At 44.6% G+C, this 17,141-nt stretch overlaps 1 protein-coding gene across 1 annotated transcript in view; it reads left to right on the top strand.

Annotated features, from left to right (window-relative positions):
• The window catches only part of GLE1 (GLE1 RNA export mediator), a 43,653-nt gene that overhangs the window by 11,657 nt on the left and 14,855 nt on the right, over positions 1-17,141 (top strand). Inside the window, exons 5-11 of the mRNA XM_081846711.1 lie at positions 964-1,024; positions 5,720-5,965; positions 7,519-7,765; positions 9,199-9,311; positions 12,610-12,679; positions 14,378-14,520; positions 16,651-16,841. Coding sequence (XP_081702837.1) covers positions 964-1,024; positions 5,720-5,965; positions 7,519-7,765; positions 9,199-9,311; positions 12,610-12,679; positions 14,378-14,520; positions 16,651-16,841 — 1,071 coding nt within the window. The remainder of the gene's footprint in view (positions 1-963; positions 1,025-5,719; positions 5,966-7,518; positions 7,766-9,198; positions 9,312-12,609; positions 12,680-14,377; positions 14,521-16,650; positions 16,842-17,141) is intronic.

Genomic DNA, 17,141 nt, shown 5'->3' with positions numbered 1-17,141 from the left:
TATATTACATTTTATATTGTTTATATTTATATGTCTTTTATATTTATACTTACATTTTTATATATTTTATATTACATGTTTTATATTATTGTGTTATATTATTTCTTTTATAATATAATAAATATATATTTATATTTACATTTTTATATATTTTATATAATATATTCTATATGATATGTTTTATATTATATGTTATATTATTTCATTTATATTTATATGTATGTTATATTGTATTTATATTTATGTTTACATTTTTACATTTTTACATTTTTATATATTTTATATTTTACATCTTTACATTTATATATATATATATATATATTAAATTTATACAATATATATATAAAATTTGTATATTATATTTATATTTATATTTTATATTTTTACATTTAATTTTATGTTTTACATTTTATATTTATATTTATATTTATATTTATATTTATATTTATATTTATATTTATATTTATATTTATATTCATATTTATGTTCATATTCATATTTATATATATTTTGTATTTTGTATTTTTACATTTATACTTATATTTGTATTTATATCTATTTTATATTATAAGTTTTTTATTTTTGTATTTTTATATATATATATATATATATACACACATATATATATGTTTTATATTTTTATATGTTTATATTTTTATATATGATTACATTTTTATTTTATATATATATATGTGTGTGTGTGTGTGTGTGTATTAAATTTGTATAATATATACATATATTTTATATTTAATATTATCTCTGTGTATATATATATATGTGTGTGTGTGTGTATGTGTGTGTATATATAATCATATATATCTATATTTATATCTATATCTATATATATATCTATATTTAAAAGGTTTCTTTGAATATATATTTATCGGTCGATTAAAAGATTTGTATCGAAACTTTAATTGGGGAAAAAACCAGAATATTTTGATTTTTCCTTGTATTTTCCAGCTCCAAAGAAGCCCAGGGCCAGCAGGAGAAGCTGAAGGAGGAGCACCAGCGCCGGGCCAAGGTGGGGGGCGGCTCCGGGTTCGAGGGGCGGGACAGGAAGTTCCCGAAGTTCGAGGGGCGGGACAGGAAGTTCTCAAAGTGCAAGGGGAGGGACAGGAAGTTCCCGAAGTTCAAGGGGCGGGACAGGAAGTTCACGAAGTCCGAGGGGAGGGACAGGAAGTTCCCGAAGTACGAGGGGAGGGACAGGAAGTTCCCGAAGTACGAGGGGAGGGACAGGAAGTTCCCGAAGTTTGAGGAGAGGGACAGGAAGTTCCCGAAGTTTGCGGGGAGGAACAGGAAGTTCCCGAAGTTTGAGGGGACGGACAGGAAATTCCCGAAGCTTGAGGGGAGGGACAGGAAGTTCCCAAAGTTTGAGGGGAGGGACAGGAAGTTCCCGAAGTCCGAGGGGCGGGACAGGAAGTTCCCGAAGCTTGAGGGGAGGGACAGGAAGTTCCCAAAGTTTGAGGGGAGGGACAGGAAGTTCCTGAAGTCCGAGGGGCGGGACAGGAAGTTTTCGAAGTTTGAGGGGCGGGACAGGAAGGTCTCGAAGTCCGAATGGAGGAACAGGAAGTTCTCGAAGTTTGAGGGGAGGGACAGGAAGTTCCCGAAGTTCGAGGGGAGGGACAGGAAGTTCCCGAAGTTCGAGGGGCGGGACAGGAAGTTCCCGAAGTTTGCGGGGAGGAACAGGAAGTTCCCGAAGTACGAGGGAAGGGACAGGAAGTTCCTGAAGTATGAGGGGAGGGACAGGAAGTTCCCGAAGTTTGCGGGGAGGAACAGGAAGTTCCCGAAGTTTGAGGGGAGGGACAGAAAGTTCCCCAAGTTTGAGGGGAGGGACAGGAAGTTCCCAAAGTCCGAGGGGTGGGACAGGAAGTTCCCAAAGTCCGAGGGGCGGGACAGGAAGTTCCCAAAGTTTGAGGGGTGGGACAGGAAGTTCTCGAAGTCCGAGTGGAGGAAGAGGAAGTTCTCAAAGTTTGAGGGGAGGGACAGAAAGATCACGAAGTTCGAGGGGAGGGACAGGAAGTTCCTGAAGTTCGAGGGGCGGGACAGGAAGTTCCCAAAGTTCGAGGGGAGGGACAGGAAGTTCTCGAAGTTCGAGGGAAGGGACAGGAAGTTCCTGAAGTACGAGGGGAGGGACAGGAAGTTCTCGAAGTTCGAGGGGAGGAACAGGAAGTTCCCGAATGTTCGAGGGGAGGGACAGGAAGTTCCCGAAGTTCGAGGGGAGGGACAGGAAGTTCCCAAAGTTCAAGGGGAGGGACAGGAAGTTCCCGAAGTATGAGGGAAGGGACAGGAAGTTCCTGAAGTACGAGGGGAGGGACAGGAAGTTCTCGAAGTTCGAGGGATGGGACAGGAAGTTCCTGAACTTCGAGGGGAGGGTCAGGAAGTTCCCGAAGTACGAGGGGAGGGACAGGAAGTTCTCGAAGTTTGAGGGGAGGGACAGGAAGTTCCCGAAGCTTGCGGGGTGGGACAGGAAGTTCCCGAAGTTTGAGGGGAGGAAGTTCCCGAAGCTTGAGGGGAGGGACAGGAAGTTCCCGAAGTCTGAGGGGTGGGACAGGAAGTTCCCGAAGTTTGAGGGGAGGGAAAGGAAGTTCCCGAAGTCCGAGGGGAGGGACAGGAAGTTCCTGAAGTTCGAGGGGCGGGGTGGGAAGTTGTTCCGTCTTGTATTGCCTTCCTTCCTCCCTCCCTCGCTTCCTTTCCTTTTCACTTCTTTCCTCCCCTCCTTCCCTCCTTCCCTTCCCTTCCTTCTTTTCACTTCCTCCTTCCTCGCTCCCTCGCTCCCTCCCTTCCCTTCTTTTTCCTTCCTTCCTTCCTTCCTTCCTTCCTTCCTTCCTTCTTGCATTTCCTTCCCTCCCCCTTCCTTCCTTCCTTCCTTCCTTCCTTCCTTCCTTCCTCTCTCCTTCCCTCCCTCCTTCCTCCCTCCCTTCCTCCCCTCCCTCCCTTCTTTTCCCTTCCTCCCTTCCCTCCCCTTCCTCCCTTCCTTCCTCCCTTTCCTTCCTCCCTTCCTCCTTCCCTCCCTTTCCTTTTTTTCACTTACTCCTTCCTCCCTTCCTTCCCTCCCTCCTTCCTCCCTCCCTAACTCCACCTCCTCCCTCCCTGACTCCGCCTCTTCCTCTTCCTCCTCCTCTTCTCCCTCCCTCCCTCCCTCCCTCCCTCCCCTTCTTTACACTCCTTCCTTCCTTCCTTCCTTCCTTCCCTTCCTCCCTTCCTCCCTTCCGTCACTTTCCTTCTTTTCACTTCCTTCTTCCTCCCTTCCCTCCCTCCTTCCTCCTCCCTCCCTCCCTGACTCCACCTCTTCCTCTTCCTCCTCCTCTTCTCCCTCCCTCCCTCCCTCCCTCCCTTCCGTCCCTTCTTTTCATTCCTTCCTTCCTTCCTTCCCTTCCTCCCTTCCTCCCTTCCCTCACTTTCCTTCTTTTCACTTCCTTCTTCCTCCCTTCCCTCCCTCCTTCCTCCTTCCTCCTCCCTCCCTCCCTCTCTGACTCCACCTCTTCCTCTTCCTCCTCCTCTTCTCCCTCCCTCCCTCCCTCCCTTCCCTTCTTTTCACTCCTTCCTTCCTTCCCTTCCTCCCTTCCTCCCTTCCCTCCCTTTCCTTCTTTTCACTTCCTTCTTCCTTCCCTCCCTCCTTCCTCCTCCCTCCCTCCCTCCCTGACTCCACCTCTTCCTCTTCCTCCTCCTCTTCTCCCTCCCTCCCTTCCTTCCCTTCCTCCCTTCCTCCCTTCCCTCACTTTCCTTCTTTTAACTTCCTTCTTCCTCCCTTCCCTCCCTCCTTCCTCCTTCCTCCTCCCTCCCTCCCTCCCTGACTCCATCTCTTCCTCTTCCTCCTCCTCTTCTCCCTCCCTCCCTCCCTTCCTTCCCTTCTTTTCACTCCTTCCTTCCTTCCTTCCTTCCTTCCTTCCTCCCTCCCTTTCCTTCCTCCCTTCCTCCTTCCCTCCCTTTCCTTTTTTTCACTTCCTCCCTTCCTTCCCTCCCTCCTTCCTCCCTCCCTAACTCCACCTCCTCCCTCCCTGACTCCGCCTCTTCCTCTTCCTCCTCCTCTTCTCCCTCCCTCCCTCCCTCCCTTCCCTTCTTTTCACTCCTTCCTCCCTTCCTCCCTTCCCTCACTTTCCTTCTTTTCACTTCCTTCTTCCTCCCTTCCCTCCCTCCTCCCTCCTTCCTCCTTCCTCCTCCCTCCCTCCCTCTCTGACTCCACCTCTTCCTCTTCCTCCTCCTCTTCTCCCTCCCTCCCTGACTCCACCTCTTCCTCTTCCTCCTCCTCTTCTCCCTCCCTCCCTGACTCCACCTCTTCCTCTTCCTCCTCCTCTTCTCCCTCCCTCCCTCCCTCCCTTCCTTCCCTTCTTTTCACTCCTTCCTTCCTTCCTTCCTTCCCTTCCTCCCTTCCTCCCTTCCCTCACTTTCCTTCTTTTCACTTCCTTCTTCCTCCCTTCCCTCCCTCCTTCCTCCTTCCTCCTCCCTCCCTCCCTCTCTGACTCCACCTCTTCCTCTTCCTCCTCCTCTTCACCCTCCGTCCCTGACTCCACCTCTTCCTCTTCCTCCTCCTCTTCTCCCTCCCTCCCTCCCTCCCTCCCTTCCTTCCCTTCTTTTCACTCCTTCCTTCCTTCCCTTCCTCCCTTCCTCCCTTCCCTCACTTTCCTTCTTTTCACTTCCTTCTTCCTCCCTTCCCTCCCTCCTTCCTCCTCCCTCCTCCCTCCCTCCCTCTCCACCTCTTCCTCTTCCTCCTCCTCTTCTCCCTCCCTCCCTGACTCCACCTCTTCCTCTTCCTCCTCCTCTTCTCCCTCCCTCCCTTCTTTTCACTCCTTCCTTCCTTCCCTTCCTCCCTTCCTCCCTTCCCTCACTTTCCTTCTTTTCACTTCCTTCTTCCTCCCTTCCCTCCCTCCTTCCTCCTTCCTCCTCCCTCCCTCCCTCGCTGACTCCACCTCTTCCTCTTCCTCCTCCTCTTCTCCCTCCCTCCCTGACTCCACCTCTTCCTCTTCCTCCTCCTCTTCTCCCTCCCTCCCTCCCTCCCTTCCTTCCCTTCTTTTCACTCCTTCCTTCCCTCCTTCCTTCCCTTCCTCCTTCCTCCCTTCCCTCACTTTCCTTCTTTTCACTTCCTTCTTCCTCCCTTCCCTCCCTCCTTCCTCCTCCCTCCCTCCCTCCCTGACTCCACCTCTTCCTCTTCCTCCTCCTCTCTCCCCTCCCTCCCTCCCTCCCTCCCTCCCTCCCTCCCTTCTTTTCACTCCTTCCTTCCTTCCCTTCCTCCCTCCCTCCCTCCCTTCTTTTCACTCCTTCCTTCCCTTCCTCCCTTCCCTCCCTTTCCTTCTTTTCACTTCCTTCTTCCTCCCTTCCCTCCCTCCTTCCTCCTCCCTCCCTCCCTCCCTCCCTGACTCCACCTCTTCCTCTTCCTCTTCCTCCTCCTCTTCTCCCTCCCTCCCTCCCTCCCTCCTTTTCACTCCTTCCTTCCTTCCTTCCTTCCCTTCCTCCCTTCCCTCCCTTTCCTTCTTTTCACTTCCTTCTTCCTCCCTTCCCTCCCTCCTTCCTCCTTCCTCCTCCCTCCCTCCCTCCCTGACTCCACCTCTTCCTCTTCCTCCTCCTCTTCTCCCTCCCTCCCTCCCTCCCTCCCTCCTTTTCACTCCTTCCTTCCTTCCTTCCCTTCCTCCCTTCCCTCCCTTTCCTTCTTTTCACTTCCTCCTCCCTCCCTCCCTCCCTCCCTGACTCCGCCCCTGACTCCGCCCCTTCTCCCCCCCAGCTCCTCAGCCGCAAGCTCCGCGAAGCCGAGCAGCGCCGCCTCCGGCAGGAAGAGGCGGAGCTCCAGCGGCGGGAGGCGGGGCAAGGCCGCCTCCGCCGCCTCTACGCCGCCCAGGAAGAGCTCCTGCAGGCCAACCGGGGACTCGGGTTCGAGGCCGGCCAGGGAGGCCCCGCCTACGCCCCCTACGCCGAGCGCGGGAACCGGATCTGCGGGGAGGTGTCGGCCCTGGTCCGGACGGCCAGCGAGGTGAGTGCTGGCGTGGCTCCTTCCTTCCTTCCTTCCTTCCTTCCTTCCTTCCTTCCTTCCTTCCTTCCTTCCTTCTCTCTCTCTCCCTCCCTCCTTCCTTCCCTCTCTCCCTCCTTCCTTCCTTCCTTCCTTCCTTCCTTCTTATTTCTCTCTCACTCCCTTCCTTCCTTCTCTCTCTCATCCCTCTCTCTCTCTCTCTCTCTCCTTCCCTCTTTCTTTCTTTCTTTCTTTCTTTCTCTCTCTCTCTCTCCTTCCTTCCTTCTCTCTCTAAACCTTCCTTCCTTCCTTCCTTCCTTTCTTCCTTCCTTTTCTCTCTCCCTCTCCCTCTCTCTCTTTCTTTCTCCCTCCTTCCTTCCTTCCTTCCTTCCTTCCTTCCTTCTCTCTCTCTCCCTCCCTCCTTCCTTCCTTCCCTCTCTCCCTCCTTCCTTCCTTCCTTCCTTCCTTCCTTCCTTCCTTCCTTCCTTCTTATTTTTCTCTCACTCCCTTCCTTCCTTCCTTCTCTCTCTCTCTCTTTCGCTCTTTCTTTCTTTCTTTCTTTCTCTCTCTCTCTCTCTCTCTCTCCTTCCTTCCTTCTTTCTCTAATCCTTCCTTCCTTCCTTCCTTCCTTCCTTCCTTCCTTCCTTCCTTCCTTCCTTTTCTCTCTCCCTCTCCCTCTCTTTCTTCCTCCCTCCTTCCTTCCTTCCTTCCTTCTTTCCTTCCTTCTCTCTCTCTCCCTCCCTCCTTCCTTCCCTCTCTCCCTCCCTTCCTTCCTTCCTTCCTTCCTTCTTATTTCTCTCTCACTCCCTTCCTTCCTTCTCTCTCTCATCCCTCTCTCTCTCTCTTTCGCTCCTTCCTTCCTTCTTTCTTTCTTTCTTTCTCTCTCTCTCCTTCCTTCCTTCTCTCTCTAATCCTTCCTTCCTTCCTTCCTTCCTTCCTTCCTTCCTTCCTTCCTTCCTTTTCTCTCTCCCTCTCCCTCTCTCTTTCTTCCTCCCTCCCTCCCTCCTTCCTTCCTTCCTTCCTTCCTTCCTTCTCTCTCTCTATCTCCCTCTCTCCTTCCTTCCCTTCCTTCCTGCCTGCCTGCTTGCATTTCCTTCCTTCCCTCCATCCCTCCCACCCCTTCCTTCTTTCCTTCTTTTTCCTTTCTTCCTTCCTTCCTTCCTTCCTTCCTTCCTTCCTTCCTTCCTTCTTGTGTTTCCTTCCTTCCTTCTTGCATTTCTTTCCTTCCTTCCTTCTTGCATTTCCTTTCTCCCTCCGTCTTCCTTCCATTCTTTCTTTTTCCTTCCTTCCTTCCTTCCTTCCTTCCTTCCTTCTTGCATTTCCTTCCTTTCCTTCCTTGCATTTCCTTTCTCCCTCCCTGTCTTCCTTCCATTCTTTTTCCTTCCTTCCTTCCTTCCTTCCTTCCTTCCTTCCTTCCTTCCTTCCTTCTTGCATTTCCTTCCTTTCCTTCCTTCCTCCCTCTCTCCTCCCTCCCCTTCCTTCTTCCCTTTCCTTCCTTTCGTTTCCCTTCCTTCCTTCTTGCCTTCCTTTCCTTCCTCCTTTTCACTTCCTTTTTCCTTCCTTCCTTCCTTCCCCAGAGAGGATTCTCCGATCCGGCCGACCTCGCTTCCGCCGACCAAGCCCTCCTGGAAATGCGGAATCTCGTTTCCGGGTTGCGGGAAGAGATCTCCCTCGCCGCCGAGAGGAGGAAGCAGGAAGAGGAAGAGGAAAAAGCGGCGGCGGCGGCCGAGAAGGCGAAAGACGAGAAAAACGAGAAAGCGCCCAGCAGCCGGGATCCGGAAAAAGATCCGGTCCCGGAAAGTTCCGGAAAGTTCCGGAAAAACGGTGCGTTTCCGTGAGATACGACGAAATGAATATTTGTAATTTATGTTTTTATTTGTCTTTGTTTTGCTTTACTAATTTCATGTGCCATGTAGTGTTTTTGTTTTTTGTCTTTTATTATATTGTCGTGTTTAATTTTTTATTTTTATTTTTATTTTTATTTATTTTTGTAATTTCTAAACCCTTAATAAATATTATTTTCTTAAAAGAAAAGAAAGTTCCGGAAAAATGGTGCGTTTCAGTGAAATATGATGAAATAAACATAAATAGAATCTATATTTTTTAAATTTTATATTTCATATATGTATTATACATATGTAATCATATTTTTTATAGAAATATAATGTATATTTTTATATTTTATTTTTTATGTATTTTATGTGTTTATATTTTATATATAAATATAATCTTTATTTTTTGAATTTTATATTTATATATGTATTATATATATGGATTTTTATTTTATGATAGTCATTTCTATTTCGAATGGAGATCATTTTCAGTTAAATACGTTAGCTATATTAAATATATCAAATTAAATTTCTTAAATATATTAAATATGTTAAATATGTTAAATATATTAAATTAAATATATTAAATATATTACATATGTTAAATTAAATATATTAAATATATTACATATGCTAAATTAAATATATTAAATATATTAGATGTACTAAATAAAATATATTAAATATATTAAATATATTAAATTAAATATATTAAATTAAATATATTAAATATATTAAATTAAATATATTAAATATATTAAATATGTTAAATTAAATATATTAAATATATTACATATGCTAAATTAAATATATTAAATATATTAGATGTACTAAATTAAATATATTAAATATATTAAATATATTAAATTAAATATATTAAATTAAATATATTAAATATATTAAATTAAATATATTAAATATATTAAATATGTTAAATTAAATATATTACATATATTACATATGCTAAATTAAATATATTAAATATATTAGATGTACTAAATTAAATATATTAAATATATTAAATATATTAAATTAAATATATTAAATTAAATATATTAAATATATTAAATTAAATATATTAAATATATTAAATATATTAAATTAAATATATTAAATATATTAAATATATTAAATTAAATATATTAAATATGTTAAATTAAATATATTAAATATATTACATATGCTAAATTAAATATATTAAATATATTAAATATATTAAATTAAATATATTAAATTAAATATATTAAATATATTAAATTAAATATATTAAATATATTAAAATAAAGATTATTTTTAGTTAAACATATCAAAATAAATGCAAATATAAATATAAATGAATGTGATTTATTTCAAAGAGAGAACGTTCTCCGTTAAATATATGGAAATAAATGCAAATATAAACGTAAACGAATCATTTTTTTTTAGGGCTCCAGCTGAAGTCCGACGAAAAGACCCTCCAGTGGTACCAGCAGCTCCAGGACCAGTTGGACCAGTGTGTGGATTCCTTTGCCGGCCTGGCCAATAGCAAAGGCAGCCAGGTAGCTCCTCCCCCAACCTCGTGGATCGTCCGCCGGATCCCCGCACGATTTCCTGGATCCCTGGAGGGTTTGCTGGATCCCCGGGTGATTCCCTGGATCCTTGGAGGACTCCCTGGATCCCCATACTAGTCCCTGGATCGTAGGGTGATTCCCCGGGTCCTTTTCTGAGTCCTGGGATCCCTCTATGATTCCCCGGGTCCTCAGGCGGTTCCCCGGATCCCCGTATAAGTCCCTGGATCCCTCTATTATTCCCCTGATCCTTTTAGGAGTCCCCGGATCCTTGGATGGTTCCCTGGATCCCCATACAAGTCCCTGGATCCTTGGACGGTTTCCTGGATCCCCGGATGATTCCCCGGATCCTTTGAGGACTCCCTGGATCCCCATACTAGTCCCTGGATCTTAGGATGATTCCCCGGGTCCTTTTCAGAGTCCCTGGATCCCTCTATGATTCCCTGGATCCTCCAACGATTCCCCAGATTCCCATTTGAGTCCCTGGATCCCTCTATGATTCCCCAGATCCTCAGTTCCCTGGATCCCCGGATGAGTCCCCGGATCCTCAGACGATTCCCCAGGTCCTCGGATGATTCCCCGGATCCTTTTAGGAGTCCCCGGATCCTCGGATGGTTCCCCGGATCCCCATATGAGTCCCTGGATCCCTCTATGATTCCCCGGATCCCCGTATAAGTCCCTGGATCCCTCTATTATTCCCCTGATCCTTTTAGGAGTCCCCGGATCCTTGGATGGTTCCCTGGATCCCCATACGAGTCCTGGGATCCTTGGACGGTTTGCTGGATCCCCGGGTGATTCCCCGGATCCTTTGAGGACTCCCTGGATCCCCATACTAGTCCCTGGATCGTAGGGTGATTCCCCGGGTCCTTTTCTGAGTTCCGGGATCCCTCTATGATTCCCCGGGTCCTCAGACTGTTCCCCGGATCCCCGGACGAGTCCCTGGATCCCTCTATGATTCCCTGGATCCTCAGATGGTTCCCCAGATCCCCATTTGAGTCCCTGGATCCCTCTATGGTTCCCTAGATCCTCAGACAGTTCCCCAGATCCCCGGACGAGTCCTGGATCCCTCTATGATACCCCAAGTCCTCAGACGGTTCCCCGGATCCCCGGACGAGTCCCTGGATCCCTCTATGATTCCCCAGATCCTCAGACAGTTCCCTGGATCCCCGGATGAGTCCCTGCATCCTCAGACGATTCCCCGGGTCCTCGGATGATTCCCCGGATCCTTTTAGGAGTCCCCGGATCCTCGGGTGGTTCCCCGGATCCCCGTATGAGTCCCTGGATCCCTCTATGATTCCCCGGATCCCCGTATAAGTCCCTGGATCCCTCTATTATTCCCCTGATCCTTTTAGGAGTCCCCGGATCCTTGGATGGTTCCCTGGATCCCCATACAAGTCCCTGGATCCTTGGACGGTTTCCTGAATCCTTTTATGATCCTTTTATGAGTCCCTGGATCCCTCTACGAGTCCCCGGATCATTGGACGGTTTCCCAGATTCCTGTATGAGTCCCTGGATCCCTCTACGATTCCCCGGATCCTTTTAGGAGTCCCTGGATGCCTTTACGATTCCCCGGATCCTTTTAGGAGTCCCTGGATCTTAGGATGAATCCCGGGAACCCTGGAGGAGTCCCCAGATCCCTCAAGATTCCCCGGATCCTTAGACCATTCCCCAGATCCTCAGACCGTTCCCGGATCCCTGTACGAGTCCCCGGATCCGTGGACGAGTCCCTGAATCCCTCTATGATTCCCCGGATCCCTGGACAAGTCCCCAGATCCATCTACAATCCCCCAGATCCCTGTACACGTCCCTGGATCCCCATACAAGTCCCTGGATCTTAGGATGATTCCCCGGATCCCTCTATGATTCCCCGGATCCCTCTATGATTCTCCGGATCCCCGTACGAGTCCCTGAATCCATGGACAATTCCCAGATCCCTGGACGAGTCCCTGAGTCCCTTTATGATTCTCCAGATCCCCGTACGAGTCCCTGGATCCTTGGACCATTCACCAGATCCCTGTACGAGTCCCCGGATCCCTCTATGATTCCCTAGATCCCTGTACGAGTCTCCGGATCCTCGGACGATTCCCCAGATCCCCGTATGAGTCCCCGGATCCTCAGACCATTCCCCAGATCCCCGTACGAGTCCCCGAATCCACGGACAATTCCCAGATCCCTGGACGAGTCCCTGGATCCCTCTAGGATTCTCCGGATCCCCGTACGAGTCCCCGAATCCTACGGACAATTCCCAGATCCCTGTACGAGTCCTTGAATCCCTCTATGATTCCCTGGATCCCTGTACGAGTCTCCGGATCCTCGGACGATTCTCCGGATCCCCGTACGAGTCCCTGGATCCTTGGACCATTCACCAGATCCCTGTACAAGTCCCCGGATCCTTCTACGATTCCCCCAGATCCTCAGACCATTCCCCAGATCCCCGTACGAGTCCCCGAATCCACGGACAATTCCCACATCCCTGGACGAGTCCCTGGATCCCTCTATGATTCCCTAGATCCCTGTACGAGTCTCCGGATCCTCGGACCATTCACCAGATCCCTGTACAAGTCCCCAGATCCTTCTACGATTCCCCCAGATCCTCAGACCATTCCCCAGATCCCCGTACGAGTCCCCGAATCCACGGACAATTCCCAGATCCCTGGACGAGTCCCTGGATCCCTCTATGATTCCCTGGATCCCCGTACAAGTCTCCGGATTCTCAGACAATTCCCAGATCCCTGGACGAGTCCCTGAATCCCTCTATGATTCCCTGGATCCCTGTACGAGTCTCCGGATCCTCGGACGATCCCCCAGATCCCTGGACGAGTCCCCGGATCCTCAGACCATTCCCAGATCCTCGGAAGATTCCCCAGATCCCCGTACGAGTCCCCGGACCTTTGGCAGTTTCCAGATCCCTGTACGGATCCTCGGACGATTCCCCAGATCCCTGGACGAGTCCCTGGATCCTCAGACCATTCCCCAGATCCTCGGAAGATTCCCCAGATCCCCGTACGAGTCCCCGGACCTTTGGCAGTTTCCAGATCCCTGTACAAGTCTCTGGATCCTCGGACGATTCCCCAGATCCCTGGACGAGTCCCTGGATCCTCAGACCATTCCCCAGATCCTTGGAAGATTCCCCAGATCCCCGTATGAGTCCCCAGATCCCTGGACGAGTCGCTGGATCCCTCTACAATTCCCTGGATCCAGGGATTTTTTTGAGGGAGGAAGTGTGTGTTTGCTGGGCGGGGAGATCCCAAAACCGGCGATCCTTTTCCTCTCCCCCCCCCTTTTCCAGGAAAAGAAAATCAAGATGGATCTCCAAAAAGCCGTCACCACTCCTGTCAGTCAGATCTCGACCAGAGCAGGTCAGAAAGGGGCGGATTCCGACTTCCTGGTTTTTTCCTCCACTTCCTCCTCCCTTTTCCTACTTCCCAAATCTTCCGCTTCCTCCCTCAATACCCTTCCTTCCATTTTGCATTTCCTTCCTTCCTTCCTTCCTTCCTTCCTTCCTTCCTTCCATCCATCCATCTTGCATTTCCTTCCTTCCTTCCTTCCTTCCTTCCTTCCTTCCTTCCTTCCGTCCATCTTGCATTTCCTTCCTTCCTTCCTTCCTTCCTTCCTTCCTTCCTTCCTTCCTTCCTTCCGTCTCTTCCTTCCTTCCTTCCATCCGTCCTTCCTTCCTTCTATTTCTTCCTTCCTTCCATCGATCCACCCGTCTTGCCTTTCCTTCCTTCCTTCGCTTCCTCCTCCCTTTTCCTGTTCCTCCTTTTTCCAACTTCCCAAATCTTCCACTTCCTTTTCCTGTTTCCTCTAATTCCTTCCCTTCCTTCCTCCCTCCAGGATTCCAGCTGAAGGAAATATTCCTGTTTCCTGTTTCCCAAATCTTTGCCACTTCCTCTTCCTGTTTCCCAACTTCCTCTTCCTCTAATTCCTTCCCTTCCTTCCTTCGCTTCCTCCTCCCTTCTCCTGTTTCCCAATTTTCCTTCTGTTTCCTCCTTTTTCCAACTTCCCCAATCTTCCACTTCCACTTCCTGTTTCCCAACTTCCCACTTCCTCTTCCTCCAGGATCCCAGCTGAAGAAGATCTTTGACAAGATCTACACCTTACTCTCTGGGAAACCCGTCTGATCCTCCGCTTCCTCCTCCCTGTTCCTGTTTCCCAACTTCCCCTTCCTCTTCTTCTTCTCTCTCTAATTCCTTTCTTTCCTTCCCAATTTCCCCTCCAGGATCCTAGCTGAAGGACTTCCTTTTCCTTCTTCCCAAATCTTCCACTTCCTCTTCTTGTTTCCCAACTTCCTCTTCCTCTAATTCCTTTCCTTCCTCCCCAAATTTCTCCTCCAGGATCCTAGCTGAAGGAAATCCTTCCTTTTCCTGTTTCCCAATTTTTCTTCCACTTCCTCCTCCCTTTTCCCAACTTCCCAAATCTTCCACTTCCTTTTCCTGTATTTCCTATTTTTCCTCCACTTCCTCCCCCCTCAAACCCCTTTTCTGACTTCCCAAATCCAGTTTTCCAATTTCCCCTTTTTCCAACTTCCCCAATCTTCCACTTCCACTTCCTGTTTCCCAACTTCCCACTTCCACTTCCTGTTTCCCAACTTCCCACTTCCTCTTCCTCCAGGATCCCAGCTGAAGGAGATCTTTGACAAGATCCACGCCTTACTCTCCGGGAAACCCGTCCTTCACTTCCTCCTCCCTTTTCCCAACTTCCCAAATCTTCCACTTCCTTTTCCTGTATTTCCAATTTTTCCTCCACTTCCTCCTCCCTCAAACCCCTTTTCTGACTTCCCAAATCCAGTCTTCCACTTCCTCTTCCTGTTTCCCCACTTCCCTTTTCCTGTTTCCCAAATCTTCACTTCCTCTTCCTGTTTCCCAACTTCCTCTTCCTCTAATTCCTTCCCTTCCTTCGCTTCCTCCTCCCTCCTCCTGTTTCCCAATTTTCCCTCCGTTTCCTCCCTTCCTCCAACTTCCAACTTCCCCAATCTTCCACTCTCACTTCCTGTTTCCCAACTTCCCGCTTCCACTTCCACTTCCTGTTTCCCAACTTCCCGCTTCCTCTTCCTCCAGGATCCCAGCTGAAGGAGATCTTTGACAAGATCCACGCCTTACTCTCCGGGAAACCCGTCCGATCCGGCGGACAAAGCGTTTCCGTCGCTCTCCACCCGGAAGCGCTCAACTTTTCCTACTACAAACTGGCGGAAAAATTCGTGGTAAGATTATTTGGGGGGAAATATTTATTATTATTATTATTATTATTATTATTATTATTATTATTATTATTATTAATTAATGCAGTGCAATGCAATTATTATTATTATTATTATTATTAATTAATGCAGTGCAATGGAAAAGGAGATGGAGCGAGCCATTAATAAGAATAATACTCATTATTGTTACTATTACTATTACTATTATTAATTATTATTACTATTTATTATTATTATTATTATTATTATTATTATTATATTTTATTGTTGTTGTTGTTTTGTTATTGTTATTATTGTTGTTGTTGTTGTTATTGTTTTGTTATTATTATTAGTAGTAGTATTATATAATAATAATAATAATAATAATAATAATAATAATAATAATTATCTATTAATGCAGTGCAATGGAAAAGGAGATGGAGCGAGCCATTAATAAGAATTACTCATTATTGTTACTATTACTATTATTAATTATTATTACTATTATTAATTATTATCATTATTATTATTATTATTTTATTTTATTATTGTTATTGTTGTTGTTATTGTTTTGTTATTATTATTATTATTAGTATTATATAATAATAATAATAATAATAATAATAATAATAATAATAATAATTGTTATATATTATTGCAGTGCAATGGAAAAGGAGATGGAGCGGGCCATTAATAATACTAATTATTGTTACTATTACTATTATTAATTATTATTACTATTTATTATTATTATTATTATTATTATTATTATTATCATTTTTTATTATTTTATTATTGTTATTATTGTTGTTTTGTTATTGTTGTTATTATTATTATTGTTATTATTATTGTTGTTGTTGTTATTATTATTAGTATTAAATAATAATAATAATAATAATGGATGGATGATTATTATTAATGCAGTCAGTGCAATAGAAGAGATGGAGCTGGCCAATAATAATAATAATAATAACTATTGTTGTTCTTTGTTGTTGTTGTTGTTATTATTATTATATATTAATGCAGTGCAATGGAAAAGGAGATGGAGCGGGCCAATAATAATAATAATAATAATAATAATAATAACTATTACTGTTGTTGTTATTAATATTATTTATTATTAATACAGTGCAATGGAAAAGGAGATGGAGCGAGCCATTAATAATAGTAATAATAATTCTATTATTATATTAATATACAAATTTATATTAATATTATTAATGCAGTGCAATGGGAAGATGGAGTGAGTCATTAATAATAATAATAATAATAATAATAATAATAATAATAATAATAATAGTTGTTGTTATTACTATTGATATTATTTATTATGAATGCAGTCCAATGGAAAAGGAGATGGAGCGAGCCATTCATGATGATGATAATAATAATAATAATTACTATTATTACTATTAGTAAAGTTATAGTTATTGTTATTGTTATTAACATTGATATTATTTATTATTAATGCCGTGCAATGGAAAAGGAGATAGAGCGGGCCATTCATGATAATAATAGAAATTACTATTTATTGTTTTATTATATTTATATTTTATTATATTCTTCCTAATATTAATATTATTTAATATTAATGCTGTTCAATGGAAAAGGAGATGGAGCGGGCTATTAATAATAATAATACTTACTATTATTACTATTATTTATTATGATTACTGTTGTTGTTGTTGTTGTTATTATTATTATTATTATTATTATTATTATTATTGTTATATATTATTGCAGTGCAATGGAAAAGGAGATGGAGCTGGCCATTAATAATAATAATACTTATTATTATTACTATTATTTATTATGATTACTGTTGTTGTTTTGTTGTTGTTGTTGTTGTTATTATTATTGTTATAGATTATTGCAGTGCAATGGAAAAGGAGACGGAGCGGGCCATTAATAAGAATAATACTTATTATTATTACTATTATTTATTATGATTACTGTTGTTTTGTTGTTGTTGTTGTTGTTATTATTATTGTTATATATTATTGCAGTGCAATGGAAAAGGAGACGGAGCGGGCCATTAATAAGAATAATACTAATTATTGTTACTATTACTAATTATTATTATTAATTATTATTAATTACTATTAATTATTATTATTATTATTATTATTATTATTATTATTATTATTATTTCAGAAACAAGGAGAGGAGGAGGTGGCCTCCCACCACCAGGCCGCCTTCCCCATCGCTGTGGTGGCTTCTGGGATCTGGGAGCTCCACCCCCCGGTGGGCCACTTCCTGTTGGCCCACCTCCACAGGAAGTGCCCCTACGCCGCCCCCCTGCGGCCGGGGGTCCCGGAGGGGGCGTCGCCCGAGGAGGGGCGGAGGTGAGGAGGGGGATGATGGATTGACGATGATGATTAATTATGGATGGGTTGATTGATTGATTGATTGATGGGTGGATGGATGGATGGATGGATGGGTGGATTGATTGATTGATTGATTGATTGATGGGTGGATGGATGGATGGATGGGTGGATTGATTGACAGATGGATGGGTTGGTGGATTGATTGATTGATTGATTGATTGATTGATGGGTTGGTGGATGGATTGATGGATTGATTGACAGATGGATGGGTTGGTGGATTGATTGATTGATTGATTGATGGGTGGGTTAATGGATTGA

This window comes from Podarcis erhardii (assembly GCF_964252035.2).
Source record: "Podarcis erhardii genome assembly, chromosome: Z".
NCBI lineage: Eukaryota > Metazoa > Chordata > Lepidosauria > Squamata > Lacertidae > Podarcis > Podarcis erhardii.
This window is presented reverse-complemented; position numbering and strand designations above follow the sequence as displayed.